Here is a 22,680-nt window from a genome sequence, read left to right as displayed (position 1 = left end):
GGGTTTGAGGTAAGAGGGGCCATTTTTACTAGTGTTACATAAAGTTTGTTCACATGTTCATAATTTTTTAATAAAATTACCAAAATACCCCTCTAATTTGTGGAAATTCCCAATATACCCCTCAAATTTCAAAAATTCCCAAAATACCCTTGTATCTATTTTTGTTGGATCTTCAAGATTTTCTAATCTTTATTCTTGTTTGACAATTGAGATCGGTTTTTGAGTGCTTAGCATGTAATTTTTTGCAAATTACCTCCCAAAAAAAAGGCAATTATGTCTAAAAATAATGAAGGAATTCATCTCCAAAGCCTACATAACCAGCTCAAAATTTAGTTTTAGCATCCTGTATGGTAGACAATCACTCTTCTTATGAAAAGCTACAAGTTTTTTTGTTTTTCAAGAAATGTACTCTCACAACCAGGGGTATTTTGGGAATTTTGGAAAATTGGAAGGGCATTTTGGGAATTTATGACAAATTATGGGGGTACTTTGGGAATTTTTGAAATTTGAGGGGTATTTTGGGAATTTCCACAAATTAGAGGGATATTTTGGTAATTTTCCCTAATTTTTTTTTGGACCGGAGTTGCTTAATGCTTTTACCAAAGCTACCATGTAAAAAGAAAATTTTAAACAGGAACAGAGCTTCGAGTTTCTTGATGACGATTAAAGGGCCCGAACCACAGGCCCACAGGGTGCGCTTTTCAGCTGTTGGCGCTACAACCTGAGACGTCTGATCACCTCTTTTCTCTAGATTTACTCTGAGAAAGAGAGAGAGAGAGAGAGAGGGAGAGAGAGCGCTTTTGGATCCGCCTCGCCTGCGACTTGGTTCGACACAATTAGACGCGAACATACCAGAATCTGCGAATCCATTCCTTGTGATGCTAATCATGGCGGCAGGGGAGCAAAAAGACAAGATGTGGGCGTATTAGTATCACATCTTTGCAATTTGTCTTGTTTCTATCTTTGAACGTTCCAATGGCGCCAATGAGCAGCAGTAAAGCGGATCGCAAGGCTGCTCTTGATGTGGGTGCTTGGTTGTTCAATGTGAGTACTTCTGTGGGCATTATCATGGTGAACAAGCAGCTTATGGCTGTTCATGGGTTCAGCTTTGGTAAGGCCCTTTTTAACTAATGTGCAGATCTAATCTTTATGTATGATGTTTGACGCGCTTTTGCAATGATTTTATACAGTCTATTGATTGATTGCCACTAAGTTGTTGTGCTACACATTCTGTATGTGCATAGCTTGAGAACCAGAGTAGCTAAATATAGCCACACATTGTAGAAGTAGTTATAGGGTCACATGATAGTAGTCCTTGTCTATCAAATTATGATAGGATACAGAGGTGCTTGTGCTTGATTGGGGTTTCATTGCACACATGTCACTGGATTCTCTGTGATGCACCATTAGATTTTCATGGATGCCATTAGTTTGTGACCAAAATTTCATGTTTTGATTGTGTGGTAATCTTTTTTACAAGATGGTATTTAGATAATTTTTGTATTGTGTGGGTGCAAAACCCATACATACATATTACAGTCTACAGGTAGATTTGCTTTGTGCTTATATTATGTAAGACTGTATTGGTATGTTTGACGTTTTCATGACTTGCATATATTCTCTTTTAGTAAGAGTGGCTTTATCTTGCTTTGCTTAGTGAGTCATTATGCCTATTCATTTGCAGCTACCACCCTCACGGGGCTCCACTTTGGCATGACCACTCTCATGACTGTAGCTCTTCGCTGGTTTGGTTATATACAACGCACACATTTGCCGTTATCGGAGCTGGCTAGGTTTGCACTTTGTGCCAACTTCTCCATTGTTGGTATGAATGTCAGTTTGATGTGGAACTCTGTTGGATTCTACCAGGTACACTTTGTTACATATAGTGTTGTAAATGGACAAAGGAGTGCGGTTTCTTACTGAGTTTTGTTGCCAAATTTGCAGATTGCCAAGCTAAGCATGATTCCAGTTTCATGTCTCCTTGAAGTGCTATTTGATAAGATTCGATACTCTCGGGATACTAAATTGAGTATCCTTGTAGTGTTGCTAGGAGTAGCTATCTGTACAGTAACTGATGTCAGTGTGAATGGAAAAGGCTTCTTTGCTGCCGTCATTGCTGTTTGGAGCACAGCCCTGCAACAATATGTGAGTAAATTTGAGTGCCTTTTCTCTGACAGTGAAAAGTATTAGAATATATGAAAATCATGGCTGGACAGTGAAAAACGTAGGAAATGGCATTGATGGAATGCCCAATGTTAGAAAAGAGAGAACAAAAGTTTTTTCTGTATTTTTCATTTTTCTGTTTGCTTGTACGTGCGCTCCCGTGAGTGAGTGTAGTTGCCCACGCAAATGCGCGCGTGTGTGTGGGGGTGGTGGGAGGCTGTTGGGCTTTGTGCATTTTTGGCCTGCCCCAAAGGGGCTGAGGCCTTAGTGATGCCTTCCCTTTTTGCTAATGAAAAATAGTTTTTTTATTTTTTGAAATCGATTAATTTATGGTTGGTGCATGGAATTAGTCATTCGATTATTTGACGAAAGGGAAATCATGAGATGGATATTGTGTTAGTAGTTGGAGCTGATCTCTCTTTCTCTCTCTCCCCCCATGCTCGAATCGTGATGGGTCTCTCTCTCTCTCTCTCTCTCTCTCTCTCTCTCTCTCTCTCTCCCCTCCCACGTACCCAAATGCGCAAAGTGATTCCGACCTAGCAGCAGCATTGGCTCGAAGTCCTTGGGCGCTTGCAACTTGATGTTAGCTTGCTGCTGCTGGAGAGCTGTCTGGGGCGCGTGCAACATTCCGTCTGCCGATGTATTTGACATTAATTGGTTGTAGATGTTGATTCTACTATGAAGGTCATGCATGACCTTGGAATATGAAGTGGGGTTTGGAGGTTCAAAATCATGACAGGATGAGTGGGATTGTGGATAGGTGAGGGAATTGAGCAGAAGGAGATGCAGCAGAGTGCTGTGTGTGTGTGCGCGCGCGCGCCTGTGATTATGTACAATATATCTTTAAAGTAGCTACGCTGCAAGCAAAAGAAGCTGGTGAAGGCGCCAATAAGTCCCGCTTTATGGCAAATCTTCTCATGGTCACTTCGTTGATGACTCACAGAACAGGAGTTCATGGTGAAGAAAGAAGGTGGGGGACTCCCGAGCTCTGAGGGTTGTAGTGCTCACAGTTCCATGTGATCTTCTTATGAAACGGTGGAGAATCACAAGAGGGCAACGCAATCTTGAGCAGGTAGGGAGAGGCGCAATGTGAGGTCGTCAACACAAGCTTGGTAGAGAGGGGCCATGATAGCAAGAGCGTATTCCTCGGACATGGAAGGTACGGGGCTACACGCAAAACTCCGATGCAGGAGGGTCCGCAGCTTCTGGTGATTAGAGTTGGGAATGATGAGGGGAGAGACCCTCAAGGTTGCCACGTAGCCCTGAAAGAGAGAGAGAGGCTATGGATGGTGGTGTCGAGGATGTAGTACAAGTAGCAATGGTGGAGCTCCTCTATCTCTAGAAGCTTCTCGATGACGTGTGGGAGGTGTGCGTGCGCGAGAGAGAGAGAGAGAGAGAGAGAGAGAGAGAGAGAGAGAGAGAGAGAGAGAGAGAGAGAGAGAGAGAGAGAGATAAATAAATGTAAATATCTAGTACCCTTATTGTTCAGAAAGTTACATGCTCGCATATAGTTCTGCAGAAAAGAGAAAGAGAGACTCGATCTCTCGTAGGCAACCAAAAAACCTGAGTCGATGCTTCTGAAAGCATGGCATGACCATAAAGCTGAGGGCAAGCTGGATTGCATCAATGGGAGGGGAGGGAGGGTATGCAAGATAGCACCCGAGGCAAAAGCAAATATGAGAGAGAGAGAGAGAGAGAGAGAGAGAGAGAGAGAGAGAGAGAGAGAGAGAGAGAGAGAGAGAGAGAGAGAGAGAGAGAGAGAGAGAGCCATCATCAAAGCAAACGCCGACAAGCAGGAGAAAGATGGAGACTCTAGAGATGGGGGACTTTGGAGTCTAGACTCTAAATCTCCAAAGAATAGCCGAGCTTGGTTGGAACAAATAAAGCGCAAAAAAGAAAATTGTAAAGGAACAAAATAAAAGGATCTTTTGAATTAAATACTCGTGGTCCTAGTGATGATAGTATATATCTAATTGTCACAAATGGGTGACGTGGCAATGGACATTGGGTCAGCAGAACACATACCCACCCTCCCCGGGTTGGCAGGCACCCCCGAAAAACTGGCTGAAAATGCTGACGTGGTAGCCGTACAGTCCCTCGGAAAAATGCGGCGCAAAAAAGTGAATATTTGTACGGCTGTACGACAATGTACGGAAGAAAGAGCAGGCTGATTTGGCTACACAAAGCATAAGAGAGAGAGAGAGAGCGCTTAATTTTAAGTTGCTTTATTTTGCAAAGGTTGTGAGATCAATTACATTATTTTTGGGGCAACTTTTTATGGGCAGCTTTTGGGGCTCTGCTTTTGGCATCCCTTGTAAAACCTTTATAAGTGTGGTGGACGCAAGTCTGAGAGTGAGAGTCTCCCACTCCCTTGTACTTTGAGTTGCAGATTAATACAAAAAGAAATACCGAAAGGGGCGCCAGTCTTTGGGGCCAATATCTCTAGGCACGGAATTCCACCGGGCCGTGTCGAATCAATTGTGAACTGTGAACTGTTTTGAAGTAAATTCTTGTCGTGTCGCGGTAGAATTTTGACTTGGAGTGTCCAAGTCTGTTACAGTGGTATCAGAGTGCGGCCGATTTTTCTTCTATTGGGAAATCCGATCCTTTTTACGCGGCACTTATGGATTCAGACAGAGATAAATCGACTTCCTCTGCATCTGGAGATACGGGAAGAGATCACGAAGAAGATTCACGAGAGTACGGCCCGCCTCGGCCTACTCAAGTGGAGCTTGAAGAGATGGAGCGTCGACGATCGATCGACGATGTCATGTGACACATCCAACCCTATGTGTCCGTGGACAAGCTACATCACGACAAGGGTTCAGTCCGTCCAGTCAGTCTACATTTAGAAGTGATCTAGCACTTTTGTGAGTCTATTCATAGACCGTGCATGCCCAATCACTTAGTGTAGATGCATATCCTCTGGTTGCACACAGCATGATCATAAGCATTCCCATTAGAATCCATTAGAATGCTTCAGGGGAATTTTTAGTGCATTTAGCCTATTTTACCTATTTTTGACATTTTTCAATTATTATTTTTTAAGTGACTTTTGTTGGAAAGTAGGTAGGCAAATTGAGTGAGTTTGTATATAAGCAAACCTAGACTAGCACTAAATGGCAGAAGAGGCAGCAGGAGCCAAGCTCAACAGACAACTTTTGAAGCAAGCCCCTTGGTGGACTTTCCTCCAAGCAAAGACATCATCGCCTAGCTTCCCTTCCCTAGCGTTTTTCCATCAGATACTCATCGCCATCCATAGCCTCAGCCTAGCGTTTTCAGCAAGAAGATCATCGCCAGCAAAAGCATCAGCAAACCTAGCGTTTTTCCCAACCTAGCGTATACAGATTTGCACAATGAACCATGGCGATTTTCAGCAATGAAGAACTGCAGATTCAGCCCTAAAAGACCAACAGTTTTAGCCCTAAGACTTGCAGAATTTCAGCGACAAAGATCAACAAAATCAGCCCCAAAACCAACGTTTTTGGATTTGTAGCAGATTTCAGCCCATAGTGTCACAAAGTGATGACGTGTTTGCCCGGGAGGCGAGCTGCTGAAAACCCTAATTTTGCAAACCCTAACCCTAAAACTTGCAAACCCTAAAATTTGCCAAAAACCCTAACCCTAAAAACTGTCCTAAATCCTAACCCTAACCCTAGCAGCATGCTGAAAATCCGAAAATTGCGTTGGCAGTTGCTTTTGCGTCAATTGCTTTTCCTACGCAATTTGAGAAGAGAGAAAGAGTTTGCTTTATTTTTAAAAACTCAAGTGAGTTTCATAAAGGAAAAAGGAGTCTTTGCTTTTAGGCTTTTTGATCTGAAGCTTTTGGGGCTCTGCTTTTGGCAACCCTTGTAAACTTTAAATAAGCGGTTTGGGCACACACTTTGCAGGGCATCTGGACGCAGAGTTTGAGAGTGAAACCCTAACTGCTCTCTACTTTGATCATTGATTAATACATACAGAAATACCGAAAGGGGCGCAAGTCTTTGGGGCCAATATCTCTGGGCACGGAACTCCGCCGGGCCAGTGCAAATCTATTGTGATCTGTGAATTGTTTTGAAGTGGTTATTTGGTGCTGTTGTGATTGATTCTTGACCTGGAGTGTCCAGTCTGTTACAGTGGTATTAGAGCACGGCCGATTTCTCTTCTATGGTAAATCTGATCCCAAAGTTTTTTCCGGCACCTATGGCGTCACGCAAGGATCAATCGACTCCCTCTGCATTTGGAGATGCGGGCAGGGATCACAATTAAGATTCCGGCAGAGAGTATGGCCTGCCTCGGCCTACTCAGGCGGAGCAAAGAGAGATGAAGCGTCGTAATTGATTGGCGATGCAACAAAGATGATGCTTAGTTTTGCGAAGGATCCGAAACTGGCAAAATATATGAGCGAGACTTCTTTTCAGGAAGTTCATGCGCAGTGGCAGAAAACCACAACACCACTCCTGAAACCCGCTCTCAAGAAACCTTCTGATCACAAGCAATATTCAGAGAAGGAATTTGTTAGGTGCAGCGGAATGATTGTTTGCGCTTTGCTCAAAATGAGTGCTCCGAACTGTGCTCAAGGTTCCTTTTGTTATTATGGAAGGGAGAGCCTTCCGTTCTTAATGGAAAGTGCTATGATCACAAACAAAGTGAATGGACATTGTGCGTGCAAGTGTATGAGACTGAGAGATAGAGAGAGAAGAGAGATACGACACCAAAGATGTTGTAAAACCCTCCTCCGAAGACCCCACTCTCGTCGGCGAGGGTGGTCTACTTATGATTGCACAATTTGGTACAAATGGAATGCATGGGACTGATGCAAGTCTAGGCTATGTCGACGATGACGACGATGATGACGAAGTCGACCTAAGGGCTGAAACCTGCAATCTTTCTACTGCTGCCCAAAAAACGCTGTGGGCTGAAATCTGCGACTGAGTCAAAAACGCTGATTCGGGGGCTCTTTTTTGTGGGTCTTTGATGCTGAAAATCTGCAGGTTTAGGGCTGAAAACTGAGGTTGCTTAAGGCTGAAAACTGAGGGTCTTACCAGGCTGAGTCTGCTACACTTTAGGTGAATATTGTCGGTCTGAACCTGCTGCTGAAATCCAAAAACGCCAGGGAATTTGATGATAAAAAACGCTAGCAGTTGTGGTCCTTGCAAAAACGCTAGGTGCTGGGTACTGTTGGTGATGCATATTTGATGCAAAAACGCAGCCTCGGGATGTTGTGCAAAAATCGCTAGGTGAGGGAATCTGTTGCTTGGAGGGGAAAGTCCACCAAGGTTCTTGTGAGAAGTTGCCCGATGAGCTTGGCTCCTGTTGCCTCTTTTGCCAACTAGTGCTAGCTCTAGTTTGCTTATATACAAACTTAGCAAAATTGCCCTACCTACTTGCCAACAAAAGTCACGTAAAAATAATAAGTGAAAAATGTCAAAAATAAGTAAAATAGGCTAAATGCAATGGAAAATTCCCCTAATGGAATCTGATGGGAATGCTTATGATCATGCTGTGTGCAACCAGAGGATATGCATCTACACTAAGTGACTGGGCATGCACGGTCTATGAATAGACTCACAAAAGTGCCAGATCACTTCTAATCTAGACTGACTGGACCGACTGAACCTTGATCATGTTGTAACTTGTCCACGGACACATAGGGTTGGATGTGTCACGTGACATCCCCTCCTTTTCAAAGTGAGGTACTTGTACCGAACTATATGGCGTCGACGGAGATCGCCAATAGCATCCGGAATCCTGGAAGGGACTCTTCGCCGGCCCACTCTGTTGTGTGGGTCGTGCGGTACTTGAACTTCATAAAGGTCTGCAACGCTTGCTTCTTTGGGCCGCGTCGAAAGCGACACAAAGTCTTCTTCAATGCTTCAACTTTGTCTAGAGTGATGCTTCTTTCTTCTTCAAGAATCTCCATGGCTGAAAATTCCTGAAACCACTTTCAACACAAAAACATGAACATACCCATTCCATGTAAAGTGAGTGGAAAAAATCTTGTCTTCTCTAAAGATTGTGCATGCAATGTAAATGAACCACTAGACGGAATGCCAAACCGTTCACCCCATACATGCAAACAATGAGATCGAATCTTTCTCTTATGATCTAGAGCAATCAACTGTGGCAATTCACAACGGAAATGCCCATGCTTGGTGCTCATACTGTCTTGTGCGTGTTCGGTTACTGTGTCATGCCAAGGAAGAGACATGGAATGTGACTTCCTTGAATGCATACTTTTCAGCTTTTCATGAAAAATCCGTATACATTCGTGCTCATCCATGAGAGAAACGTGCTCAACATACAATATGTCATGGCTAGGAAAAGGGATCACATAAAGATGCTGACTGAAATACAGGAAATGATGACGAATGAAACACTCGAACAATGTGTGCGTATCAATCATGCGAACACCTAATACTTCCTCTGATGGTTTTTGGGACCTAGGCTCGAGAGCCAAGATCGGCTCTTCTTGAATGATCATGCAAACCATCATGCTTGTCATTGTCATCCAAATCATCATGCAAATCATCGTCATTCACATCATCATGCAAATCATGTGTGTCATGCTTTGGAGAATAAGGGACTGAGAGAGTCCTTTTTCCGAATCTCGTGCATCTGTGCCTGAACTTGAGAAAAGAGTTGCAATAATTCTTTCATGTGTTGGTCGCTCATTTCTTTGATGGCTTTGTTCGCGCGATCAAATTCTGCTTGTCTTGCTTTGTTCTCGCGATCAAATTTGGCTTCACTTTCTTTTTCTTCCAAGTACTGACGCTGTATGGCTGCCATTCCTTCTTTGTATTCACGATCTATGGCTGCCCTTCGTTCTTCGTAGGCCTTTCTTTCTGCTTCTCTTTCTGCTTTTCTTTCTTCGCGTTCTAACTGTCTTTCCTTAAACAACTGCTTCAAACTCCTCCATAGGAGTTAGTGCAATCCTTGACGTAGATGGGGAAGAGGGGGGGGGGGGGGGGGGGGGGGTTCGGAAAAACCTCCTGGTGGGGAAAATTCTTCTTCGCCTCTCTCATGCTCACCACCTCCAAGCGAAGTATCCATGCCGCTTCGAGTGATGACCATTCTGACGTCGTGGTTCTTGTGGGTTCTTAAGTTCACGAGGAACTTGGGTTCTTGCGGTTCTTGAGGGTTCTTGAGTTCTTGAGGTTCTCCAGGTTTCCTTTCGCTTGCAAACTGTGTTTGAGAAGGATCTTCTCTTCACCCGAGTTCTACTCCTTTCTGCGGGCGCACCCCTTGGTGGCCTTGCGCTCACACCAAGGTTGCTTTTTCCCACCTCACGTCGATTGGCCTGCCGCTAAGTGCACGGTCCGCTCTCAATGAGTGAAAAGAGACACAAGGGGAGGTTGGACAAGCCCTTCTTTCCTGGGATTCCTGTCACTCTTCAAAAAACACGATTAGGAATCGACACGCCCAAGCGAACTTGGGTTCGTGCGACCTCAACAAGCAAAAAAAAATTCTGTGGTTCTTGTGGTTCTTTCCTTGAGTGATACAGAACACTGCCAAGGCTCTGATACCAATGTTAGGTGCAACGGAATGATTGTTTGTGCTTTGCTCAAGTTGAGTGCTCCGAACTGTGCTCAAGGTTCCTTTTGTTCTTATGGAAGGGAGAGCCTTCCGTTCTTAATGGAAAGTGCTATGATCACAAACAAAGTGAATGGACACTGTGCGTGCAAGTGTATGAGATTGAGAGATAGAGAGAGAAGAGATACGACACCGGAGACGTTGTAAAACCCTCCTCCAAAGACCCCACTCTCGTCGGCGAGAGTGGTTTACTTATGATTGCACAATCTGGTACAACTGGAATGCATGGGACTGATGCAAGTCTAGGCTATGTCGACGATGACGACGGTGATGACGAAGTCGACCTAAGGGTTGAAACCTGCAATCTTTCTACTGCTGTCCAAAAACGCTATGGGCTGAAATCTGCGACTGAGTCAAAAACGCTGATTCGGGGGCTCTTTTCTGTGGGTCTTTGATGCTGAAAATCTGCAGGTTTAGGGCTGAAAACTGAGGTTGCTTAAGGCTGAAAACTGAGGGTCTTACCGGGCTGAGTCTGCTACACTTCAGGTGAATATTGCCGATCTTAATCTGCTGCTGAAATCCAAAAACGCCAGGGAATCTGATGATTAAAAACGCTAGCAGTTGTGGTCCTTGCAAAAACGCTAGGTGCTGGGTACTGTTGGCGATGCAGATTTGATGCAAAAACGCCAGCCTCGGGATGCTGTGCAAAAACGCTAGGTGAGAATCTGCTGCTTGGAGGGGAAAGTCCACCAAGGTTCTTGTGAGAAGTTGCCCGATGAGCTTGGCTCCTGTTGCCTCTTCTGCCAAATGGTGCTAGCTCTAGTTTGCTTATATACAAACTTAGCAAAATTGCCGTGTCTACTTTCCAATAAAAGTCACTTAAAAATAATAAGTGAAAAATGTCAAAAATAGGTAAAATAGGCTAAATGCACTGGAAAATTCCCCTAATGGAATCTGATGGATTCTGATGGGAATGCTTGTGATCATGCTGTGTGCAACCAGAGGATATGCATCTACACTAAGTGACTGGGCATGCACGGTCTATGAATAGACTTACAAAAGTGCTAGATCACTTCTAATCTAGACCGAGTGGACTGACTGAACCCTGATCATGCTGTAGCTTGTCCTCGGACACATAGGGCTGGATGTGTCACGTGATAGAATTAGAGGAGGTGGTTGATGCACGGATTGCTCAGCTTTTTGACGCGCAATAGAAAGCGAAAAAGCACGGCAAAAAGCAGAAGAAAGGCACTGACTTCCCGGGTTATTTGGGTCGTCAGTCGACATTTGACAAGGCAAAGAAACAGAAGAAGCGTGTTCGGTTTGAAGGAGTACCCAGTTCTTCTTCTTCTTCTTCTTGTTCTTCTGACAGTTCTTCTAGCTCTTCAGATTCGAGCGCAGAAGACAGAAAAGGCAAAAAGCGAAGCAAGAAACAACGCTTCGGAAAGGGCAAGAAAAAGGCAAAGAAGTCTAAATCTCGCCCAGTGAGTGACAGTTCTACAGAGGACTCATCTACAGATAGTTCAGACTCTGATGATGGCAACTTTTATGCGAACAAGAAGAATTTTTATAAAGCCAACCGGTATGACTTTTTGGAAGATAAAAGTAAGAAAGTCTGAGAGTTTAAGGAAGGTGGACTGTCGATCAAATTTGATACTTTTTCAGGATACAAAGATGCTTCGAAGGCTGTCTTTTATATAGCAGTTTGACATCGCTTTCGCGGGAGGACGCTACTCAGAGCACTTCAAGATTCGGAGAGCTACCTCTTACTTTACGGAGAATGCTCGAACTTGGTGGTCCACGCTTCTTTTAAACAAGACTGTGCCAGTTAAATGGCTGAAATTTAAGAAGCTTTTTATTTCTTCTTGGCTGACGCAAGAGTATGAACGCGATAAACGAGCTGCTTGGAACCATCTTCGGATGACCAAGAGAGATACAGTGGATGCTTATTGTAGAGATTCTGGAGCTCCTTTCTACCCGCCTCTTCATTCAAGAAGATCTCGTTCAAAGAACAGATTGAGCGGTTTACCTTGGGTCTACCTACAGTGATTCGAGATCATTGCTTGGAAGAGAAGTCAGGTTCTATTCAGGAGTTGATGAGTCATGCGAAACGGGGCTTTGCCATTCACGCAGACAGTCTGACCTACCCCACCGATCAGGTCATGACACAATGAGCCGAACAGACTTCAGCGAATGAAAGTAGAAAGAGAAAGAGCAACCCAGAAAAGAAGGATGCACGACCCAAGCTTACTAGGGAGGGGAAGTGCTTTGGATGCGGGGAACATGGACATATCTCCGCGAAGTGCCCTAACAAGGCACCGAATGAACAAGATCAAGAAAGGTCAGAAAGTTCAAAAGCAGCTGAGAGACGTGGCAGAAAAGGCAGATAAAAAGTAGAATTGGTACCACATGGCGTGGGACCTACACCGAATCAAATGAACGAAAGTACAAACTTTGCCGCTTATAGGGCAAAGTGAAGCATCAGGAACCTCTTTTGAAGGAGCCAAGGCCAACTTTTTTTCACTTGAAATTGGCGGCTCGATTTGGAATTACGCCCGACAGACTGACGCCACGGGCGGAGGTAGTTCGACTGGCACCCGGATACGGGATGTTGCCATTACACCGAGAATTGGCAAACGTTGTTTGTAATGATTGGGGTGTTTAGGGCACGCGAGTGACGTTCTACTCGGAATCCCTTGGTACCACAAGAACTACGCCGTGGTTGACTACCGGGCCGAGAAAGCGACTTTGACAAATGAAGAGCTCAGAGATTGTACTCGATGAACTTCAGTTTCTTTACTCATCCTTTTGGGAGAGAACTGAATGATGGATAAAAGTCGAATATGTTTTGACCTGAACAAAAGAACGTCAAGATTTTTCTCCACACTCATGCCGATTGCTTTTTCGAGGGCCTGAAGATCATACCATTGATCTGATACCTAGAAGCAATCACATCTAGGTCCAATCGGGACCTCATCGATGTCCGATTGACTAACCCCTATTGCAACCATGTCTATTCGAGATCAATCAGACCAAAATGCTGCAGTCATTTCGTCTATCAGTTCCTACACTCAAAAGAAGTCAAGAACAAATCAGTATCATAATTAGGAATTCCATTTCATAAAGTCATCCAACAGAATACTATCAGCTCTCAGTATCCCTGAAGCTCAAAGAGACATCAGTGACTTTAGTATCAAAATCAAGGCATCTGTTGACAAAGGAGCGGAGCGACTCCCCTCTTGTGCATCCCACTGTACCAGATCTGCGGCCAAGTTGAATTCTGGGTTCCGTTTGGAATAGACTATGCTAAACCAAAAGCATCGAGGTAAAGTGTCACAATTTGAGGAGTATCTGCTAGGTCCTCCTCCTCCATCCACTTCGCATCCAATGCAGGATAGTTCTTGAACTTAACCAAGAACTGCCTTCGGACTTTACCTTTATTCTTCGTATCCTTATGTGCCAAAATCTGTTCAGGAACAAGGATCTCCTTGTTTTCTTCCACTTCGGGTTGCTCATCAGGCTCCCCATCATTAGACACATCACCCTTAAAAGGTTTCAAGAGACTCACATGGAATGCATTGTGAATCCTCCAAGTATTTGGCAATTTCAATCGGAAGGAGACATCATTTATCTTTTCAGTGATCTGGAAAGGTCCGTCTCCTTTCCCTTTTTCTTTCGTAGGCGTGCCTTCTCAAAACGTAAGAGCACCCAATCATCCTCCTTCAATTTTCATGTCGCGACGATGGCGATCTGCTTCCTTTTTCTGTCATTCTTGAGACTTCTGCAAAGTCTCGCGAACCTTGGCAAAAGTCGTATCCAAATCTCGCGTATATTCATCCACTTCAAAGATCTTATCTTTCGTGCTTAGGAAGGGTGGAACCTTCGCAGCACCTTCAACAATCTCAAATGGCGCCTTCCCCGTCGAAGAGTGTATCGTGTTATTGTAGGCAAATTCCACCAAAGGTAAGTACTTTTCCTATTGAGTCTTCTGATCCAAGATACAAGACTTCAATAAATCTAAATCCACTGAATTGGCAATCTCAGATTGCCCGTCAGTCTGCAGGTGGAACGATGATGAGAACTGCAACCGTGTGCCAATGTTCTCTCAAATTGCCTTTCAAAACAAACTCGTAAATTTAAGGTCTCTGTCGGAAACAATCGTCTCAGGTATGCCATGTAATCGGAAAATCATCGTGATCATTCTGTGTTCTTGGGAGATCAAAAATGAAATCCATTGCAATACTTTCCCAGGGGCGGGTGGGTATGGGTAAAAGCTGTAACAATCCCCGTGTCTTATGCCTGTCAAACTTGACCTTCTGGCATACTAAGCAACTGCGCACAAACTCTTCCACATCCTTTTTGAGTCTCGGCCAAAAGAAGTATCTCTCTATCCCCTTCATGGTGGTAGCAATGCCGCGATGACCCGTAAAAGGTGGACAGTGGCATTCAGTCATAACCTTTTCCCTCAACGGCTGTGTAACGCACAACATAGTCTCTCTCATCAAGTAGCCTTCCCGAAGGGAGTATCCAGCTACTGTCTCCCCATCCCGTATCCGTGTGAAAATATGTGCAAAATCTATATCTCTGGCATACTGATCGACCATATCCTCGAAGCTCCTATGATGTATCGTGGAAATAGCCAGAACCAACAGCTTCCGAGACAAAGCATTTGCCACCACATTCTTCTATCCATGCACATGGACAATCTGGAAGTGAAACTGTGACAAGATGTTCGCCCACTGCATCTGCTTTTCCGAAAGCTGCTTCTGTGACAAGAAGTAGCGCAAACTCTGATGGTCTGTAAAGACAGTAGAATCCGCTCCGAGTAGGTAGTGCCGCCACTGAGTAAGAGCATGGATAACCGCCAAAAGCTCTTTCTCATAAATTTGTGGTGTCATCTCCGGCCTAGAGAACAATCGGCTCTCGTAAGCAATGATATGGCCTTCTTGCATTAAGACTGCACCCAGACTACGACCACAAGCATCACAATATACTTCAAATGACTTCTGCAAGTCCGGCAAAGTCAAAATTGGTCCCGTAGTCAATTTCTCTTTCAATGTCTGAAAGGCAGTCACCTCTGTGGATCCCCACGAGAAAGGGACTCCTTTCTGTGTCAAGACATGCAAAGGGGAAGCAACCTCTGCAAACTTTCGTATGAACCGCCTGTAGTACGAACACAGTCCCAAGAAGCTTCTAACTTCATGGACATTCTTCAAATCGGGCCAATCACGGATAGTCTTTATCTTGGCCGGGTCCATTTGCACTCTAGCTGCCGAGACAATGTGTCCCAAAAAGTGTATTTCTGATAGGAAAAATTCACTTTTCTTTGCATTAATCACTAACTTGTGATCGCGTAACGCTTGAAAGACCTGAAGGAGATGATCTCTGTGTTTACCTCATTCTTGGAGAAGAATATGATGTCGTCAAAGAAAGTGCCAACAAATAGTCTATACTCTCAAAAAATCGTGTCCATCATCCGGTTAAATGTCGCAGGAGCATTGGTTAAGCCAAAAGGCATCACCAAAAACTCAAATAACCCAAAAGTAGTCCGAAAGGCTGTCTTGTAGACGTCTCTCGGCGCGATTCGGATATGATGATATCCACTCTTCAAGTCAATCCTGCTAAAGCACGAGGATCCCTGTAACCTGTCGAGTATATCATCGATCCTAGGAATCGGAAATCTGGTCTTGATGGTGATTTTGTTGAGAGCTCTATAATCGATGCACATCCTCCAAGATCCGTCTTTCTTCAAAACCAACAACACTGGAGAGCAATACGGTGAAGTATTAGGCTGGACAAGACCCTTTTCCAAGAGGTCTTTCACTGGGTTCATAATCTTTTCATTCTATACTCGGCTCACACGGTAAGGTGGCCGGTTCGGTGGCGTGCTTCCAGGTATCAGGTCAATGGTCTGATCTTCAGGCCCTCTTAAAAGCAATCGGCATGAGTGTGGAGAAAAATCTTGGCGTTCTTTTGTTCAGGTCAAAACATATTCAACCTTTATCCATCGTTCAGCTCTCTCCCAAAAGGATGAGTAAAGAAACTGAAGTTCATCAAGTACAATCTCCAAGCCCTTCATTTGTCAAAGTCGCTTTCTCGGCCCTGTAGTCAACCACGGCGTAGTTCTAGTGGTACCAAGGGATTCCGAGTAGAACGTCACTCGCGTACCCTAAACACCCCTATCATTGCAACAAGGTTGGACCAATACGTACGTATGGATCCGTACCGTACGTACGTATCGTACATAATGTATACTGTACGTACGGAACAATCCGTATGGTCTTTTTTTTATAAAAAATTATTGGTGACAGATGGGGACATGCCTTCTTCAGCTTCCTCGTCCTCTGCCTCTGATGATGAGTTTTGAGGTCACCATCCACTAGACATTTTAGTTGGCATTTCACATTAGTCTATTGCGTGTTTACTATTGTTACTTGTATGCCCTATTTTTCATTGTCTTGTGACTGTCAAGTTGTCTTAAAAGTTAACTCATAATTGTCTTGATCTTTTCATGTCATGATAGGAGTTTAAAAGTGATAACTCATGAGTCTTTAAGCTTGTTTATTATTTAAGGTACACAAGTAAAAGTTCAATGCTCTTTGGCGCATATCACACGTCAGGTATGTGATTCATGAGTCTCTAGATGTTGTGTATAGAGTTTAGACATATTCAAAGTTGTGAAACATCCAATTGACAAATTTTGTAGCTTCGTCTCTGAAACTAACAGTCATTTCTTGGGTTTCTACCCTTATTTACCAATGCCACGTATTTTTGCGTACATAAAAAATTTAGCCATACGTACAGACGTACAGTACGTACTTCCACGTACCGTACACCACGTATGGTTCCACCTTGCATTGCAAACGAAGTTTGCCAATGCTCAGTATAATGGCAACATCCCGTCCGGGTGCCAGTTGAACTACCTTCGCTTGTGGTGTCAGTTTGTCAGGCGTAATTCCAAATCGAGCCGCCAATTCCAAGTGAAAAGAAGTTGGCCTTGGCTCCTTCAAAAGAGCTTCCTGATCCTTCACTTTGCCCCAAAAAGCAGCAAAGTTTGTACTTTCATTCATTTGATTCGGTGCAGGTCCCACGCCATGTGGTACCAGTTCTGCTTTTCTATCTGTCTTTTCTGCCATGTTCCTCAGCTGCTCTCGAACTCTCAGGCCTGTCGTCGCCCTTATCATTCTGTTCTTTCGGTGCTTGTTTAGGGCACTTCGCGGAGATATGTCCATGTTCCCCGCATCCAAAGCACTTCCCCTCTCTGATGAAGCGAGCTCTCTCCTCAGGAGTAAGCTTGGGTTGTGCATCCTTTTTCTGTGGGTTGCTCTTTTTCTTTCTACTTTCATTCCCAGAAGTCCGTTCGGCTCGTTGTGTCATGGCCTCATCTATGGGGTAGGTCAGATTGCCAGAGTGAATGACAAAGCCCCGCTTCGCATGACTCATCAACTTCTGAATAGAAGCTGACTTCTATTCTACAGTGATCTCAGATCTCTGTAGGTAGACCCAAGGTAAACCGCTCAATCTGTTCTCTGAACGAGATCTTTTTGAATGAAGAGGCGGGTAGAAAAGAGCTCCAGAATCTTTCACAATAAGCATTGATTGTATCTTTCTTGGTCATCCGAAGATGGTTCCAAGCAGCTCGTATATCTCGTTCATATTCTTGCGTTAACCAAGAAGAAATAAAAAAGCTTTTTAAATCTCAGCCATTTTAACTGGCGCAGTATTATTTAAAAGAAGTGTGGACCACCAAGTACGAGCATTCCCCTTAAGGTAAGAGGTAGCTCCCCGAATCTTGGAGTGCTCTGAATAGCGTCCTCCTGCGAAAGCGATGTCAAACTGCTGTATAAAAGACAAAGCCTTCGAAGCATCTGAGTATCCCGAAAAAGTATCAAACTTGATCGAGTGGCCACCTTCCTTAAACTCTCGGACTTTCTTGCTTTTATCTTCGAGAAAGTCATACTGGTGGGCTCTGTAAAAATTCTTCTTGTTCGCATAGAAGTTTCCATCATAAAAATCTGAGCTGTCTGTAGACGAGTCCTCAGTAGAACTGTCAGGCTCTGGGCGAGATTTAGCCTTCTTTGCCTTTTTCTTGCCCTTTTCGAAGCTTTGTTTCTTGCTTTTCTTTTTACCCTTTCTGTCTTCTTCACTCGACTCTGAAGAGCTAGAAGAACTGTAAGAAGAAGAAGAAGAAGAACTGGGTACTCCTTCAAATCGAACACGCTTCTTCTGTTTCTTTGCCTTGTCAAAAGTCGAATGACGATCCAAATATCCCCGGGAAGTCGGTGGTTTTCTTTTGCTTTTTGCCGTGCTTTTTGGTTTTCTTTTGCGCGTCAAAAAGCTGAGCAGTCCATGCATCAACCACCTCTTGTAATTCCTTCTCTGAGTATTGTTTGTGATCAAAAGGTTTCTTGAGAGCGGGTTTCAGGGGTGGTGTAGTGGTTTTCTGCCACTGTGCATGCACTTCCTGAAAAGAAGTCTCGCTCATATATTTTGCCAGATCCTTCGCAAACCTGAGCATCATCTTTGTTGCATCACCGATCAATTGACGACGCTTCATCTCTCTTTGCTCCGCCTGAGTAGACCGAGGCAGGCAATACTTTCTCTCTGAATCTTCGTTGTGATCCCTGCCCGCATCTCCAGATGTAGATGGAGTCGACTGATCCTTGCGTGAAGCCATAAGGTGCCGCGGGAAAAAAAATTGGGGATCGGATTTTCCATAGAAGAGAAATCGGCCGTGCTCTGATACTACTGTAACAGACTTGGACACTCAAGTCAAGAATCAATCGCGATAGCACCAAATAACCACTTCAAACAATTCATAGATCACGATAGATTTGCACTGGCCCGGCGGAGTTCGTACCTAGAGATATTGGCCCCAAAGATTGACGCCCCTTTCGGTATTTCTTTATGTATTAATCAATCATCAAAGTACAAGAGAGCGGTTAGGGTTTCATTCTCAGACTCTGTGTCCAGATGCTCTGAGAAGTGAGGCCCTCACGACTAATTTAAAGGTTACAAGGGATGCCCAAAAGCAGAGCCCCAAAAGCTTGAAAGCAAAAGTAGATTCTCTCTCTCTCTATCTCAAGAGAGCCAACAAAAATAAAAGCAAATATTCTTTTCTCTCTCCCCTTGGCCAATAGCGTAGAGAAAAAGCATCAACTGAAAATTCTGCCGCAAAAAGCAGCCAGCGCAAATCTCGGGACTGTCGTATTGCCACGTCAGGCAGGCCAACGCATTTTCCGGAATTCTCGCCTGCTGCCCTAGGGTTAGGGTTTCCAGGAATTAGGGTTTGCAAGAAATTAGGGTTTTTTTGGGCAGAAATTAGGGTTTTTGCTATCGTAGCCACGTCATCACTTTGTGACAGACATTATTGCCTAGCTTCATCCCTAGCGTTTTCAGCATTTGCATCATCGCCTGCAAGTCCCAGTCCTTGGCGTTTTTGCATCAGCAGATCTTCACCGCAAGAAAGCCCAACACCTAGCGTTTCCAGATGGCAGCCCTAGCGTTTTGCAAATCAGATCGCCCCCCCTTTCTGGCTGGCGTTTTTCAGCAGTAAAGCCTCGTTGAATCAGCGTTTTCAGCCATCTATAGCAGCAGATTCAGTCCCTTAAGAATTCAGTTTTCAGCCCTAAAACCTGCAGATTTTCAGCGACAAAGATCATTAGAAAACAGCCCCAAAATCAGCGTTTTTGAACTTGCTGCAGATTTCAGCCCATAGTGTTTTTGGACAGCAGCTAAAAGATTGCAGATTTCAGCCCTTAGGTCGGTCTCGTCATCCCCGACATAGCCTAGACTTGCATCAGTCACATGCATTCAGTTTGTACCAGTTTGTGCAATCATAAGTAGACCACTCTCGCCGATAAGAGTGGGGCCTTCGGAGGAGGGTTTTACGTCTCTGGTGTCGTATTCTCTCTCTATCTCTGAGTCTCATACACTTGCACGCACAATGTTCATTCACTTTGTTTGTGATCATAGCATTCTCTCATTAAGAACGGAAGGCTCTTCCTTCCATAAGAACAAAAGGAACCTTGAGCACAATTCGGAGCACTCATCTTGAGCAAAGCGCAAACATTCATTCCGCTGCAACTAACATTGGTATCAGAGCTTTGGCAGTGTTCTGTATCACTCAAGGCAAGAACCACAACAATCACAAGAATTTTTTTTGCTTGTTGAGGTTGCATGAACCCAAGTTCGCTTGGGCGTGTTGATTCCTAATTGTGTTTTTGAAGAGTGACAGGAATCCCAGGAAAGAAGGGCTTGTCCAGCCTCCCCTTGTGTCTCTTTTCATTCATTGAGAGTGGACTGTGCACTTAGCGGCCGGCCAATCGACGTGAGGTGGGAAAAAGCAACCTTGGTGAGAGCGCAAGGCCGCCAAGGGGTGCGCCCGGGGAAAAGAGTAGAACTCGGGTGAAGAGAAGATCCTTCTCAAACACGGTTTGCAAGCGAAAGAAAAACCTCAAGACCCGCAAGAACCTCAAGAACTCAAGGACCCCAAGAACCAATACCCCCAAGAACCCAAGTTCCTCGTGAACTTAAGAACCCAAGACCACAAGAACCCACGACTTCAGAATGGTCATCACTTGAAGCGGAATGGATACTTCGCTTGGAGGTGGTGAGCATGAGAGAGGCGAAGAAGAATTTTCCCTACCAAGAGATTTTTCCGACCCTCACCCTTCCCCATTTACGACAAAGATTGCACTAACTCCTATGGAGGAGTTGAAGCAGTTGTTTATGGAAAGAAAGCTAGAACGCGAAGAAAGAGAAGCAGACAGAAAGGCCTACAAAGAAGAAATGGCAGCCATAGATCGTGACTACGAAGAAGTGGCAGCCATAGAGCGTCAGTACGACTTGGAAGAAAAAGAAAGTCAAGCAAGATTTGATCGCGAGAACAAAGCAAGAATGCAAGAGATGTTGCGACTCTTTTCTCAAGTGCAGGCACAGATGCAAGAGATTCAAGAAAAGAAGACTTTCTCAGTCTCATCTTCTTCTCCCAAGCATGGCACATAGGATTTGCATGATTATGAGAAGCATGATGAATTGAATGATAATGATTTGCATGATGATTTGCATAACAATGATAAGCATGATGATTTGGATGCCGATGTGTCACGGGACACATCCAACCCTATGTGTCCGTGGACAAGCTACATTATGATCAGGGTTCAGTTCAGTCAACTCAGTCTAGAATAGGAAGTGATCTGGCACTTTTGTGAGTCTATTCGCAGACCGTGCATGCCCAGTCACTAGTGTAGATGCATATTCTCTGGTTGCACACAACATGATCATAAGCATTCCCATCAGAATCAGTTAGGGGAGTGCATTTAGCCTATTTTACCTATTTTTGACATTTTTCACTTATTATTTTTAAGTGACTTTTGTTGGAAAGTAGGTAGGGCAAATTGAGTAAGTTTGTATATAAGCAAACCTAGACTAGCACTAATTGGCAGAAGAGGCAACATGAGCCAAGCTCAGCAGGCAACTTCTCAACAAGACCCCTTGGTGGTTTCCCCCTCCAAGCAAGAAGAACCATCGCCATCAGACCCTTGCCCCTACCGTTTTTCTCATCAGCAGATCCTCGCCAGAAGCAAGCTCAGACCTAGCGTTTTGCATCAGCATCACCGCCAGCAGAACCCAACAAGCTAGCGTTTTTGAAGACCTTCCCTAGCCTTTTCAGAAACACATCAGCCTAGCGTTTTTGCAGAACATCAGCCTAGCGTTTTTGAAGACCTCAGCCTTCGCCGATTTTCAGCAATAGAAGAGTAGCAGATTCAGCCCATAAAGAAGTAGCAGATTCAGCTGATAAGAACCTCAGTTTTCAGCCTTAATGAACCTCAGTTTTCAGCCCTAAACCTGCAGATTTTCAGCGACAAAGAACCACAAAAACAGCCCCCCCAAATCAGCGTTTTTGGATTGTAGCCATAGCATTTTTGGACAGCAGTAGAAAGATTGCAGATTTCAGCCCTTAGGTCGACTTCGTCGTCAGCGTTGTCATCGCCGACATAGCCTAGACTTGCATTAGTCACATGCATTCCATTTCTACCAGATTGTGCAATCATAAGTAGACTACTCTCGTCGACGAGAGTGAGGCCTTCGGAGGAGGGTTTTACGTCTTTGGTGTCGTATTTCTCTTCTCTCTCTATCTCTCAGTCTCATACACTTGCATGCACAGTGTCCATTCACTTTGTTGTTTGTGATCATAGCATTCTCTCATTAAGAACGGAAGGCTCTAGCTTCCATAAGAACAAAAGCAACCTTGAGCACAGTTCGGAGTACTCATCTTGAGCAAAGCGCAAACATTCATTTCGCTGCACCTAACACAATGATTTGCATAATGATTTGGATGACAATGACAAGCATGATGATTTGCATGATCAAGATGTGATTTCTCACAAGCATGATGATTTGCATGATCAAGATTTGATTTCTCACAAGCATGATGAGTTGCATGAAGATGATGTGATTGTTTACAAGGATGATGTGTTAGTTGATGCTTTTTCTAGCGAAGCTAACCTTGTTGCAGATTTGATCAATCACGAAGGATCGATCTTGGCTCTCGAGCCTAGGTCCAAAGAACCCCCTCAGGAAGAACCGATCTTGGCTCTCGAGCCCAGGTCCAAAGAACCCTCACAAGAAGTATTATGTGTTCGCATGATTGATACGCACGCATTGTACGAGTGTTTCATTCGTGATCGTTTCCTGTATTTTAGTCAGTGTCTTTATGTGATCCCTTTCAAGGTTGCATCCGTACGTACGTATTGTTCCGTACAGTACGCTACAACCGTACGATACGGTTCCGTACGTACGGATAGATAGTGTACGTGTTTTTTTTTCTTGTTTTTTCTGTTTTTTCAGGGGCATCTTGCCATTGGGCAATGGACTAAAGTTTATTGTATTATAGTGTATTCCCATTTTTCTGTCTTTTTGATGGTAGAGTCTAGACTGGTCATATAGTATGATGTATCCATCTTTGTATGAGGATTGATAATCAGTCCTCAATCT

General features: G+C 44.2%; 1 protein-coding gene across 1 annotated transcript in view; it reads left to right on the top strand.

Annotated features, from left to right (window-relative positions):
* Window positions 1-665: 665 nt before the first annotated feature.
* LOC147452984 (UDP-rhamnose/UDP-galactose transporter 4-like) overlaps window positions 666-22,680 on the top strand; it is a 38,977-nt gene continuing 16,962 nt past the window's right edge. The window contains exons 1-3 of the mRNA XM_086518535.1: window positions 666-1,111; window positions 1,685-1,869; window positions 1,948-2,148. Of these exons, the coding sequence (XP_086374661.1) occupies window positions 976-1,111; window positions 1,685-1,869; window positions 1,948-2,148 (522 nt within the window). The 5' untranslated portion in view covers window positions 666-975. The remainder of the gene's footprint in view (window positions 1,112-1,684; window positions 1,870-1,947; window positions 2,149-22,680) is intronic.

This window comes from Adiantum capillus-veneris, chromosome 8 (assembly GCF_014529385.1).
Source record: "Adiantum capillus-veneris isolate H3 chromosome 8, ASM1452938v2, whole genome shotgun sequence".
Lineage (NCBI taxonomy): Eukaryota > Viridiplantae > Streptophyta > Polypodiopsida > Polypodiales > Pteridaceae > Adiantum > Adiantum capillus-veneris.
Note: the sequence above shows the minus strand (reverse complement) of the source record. Positions and strands in the feature narration are given on the sequence as shown.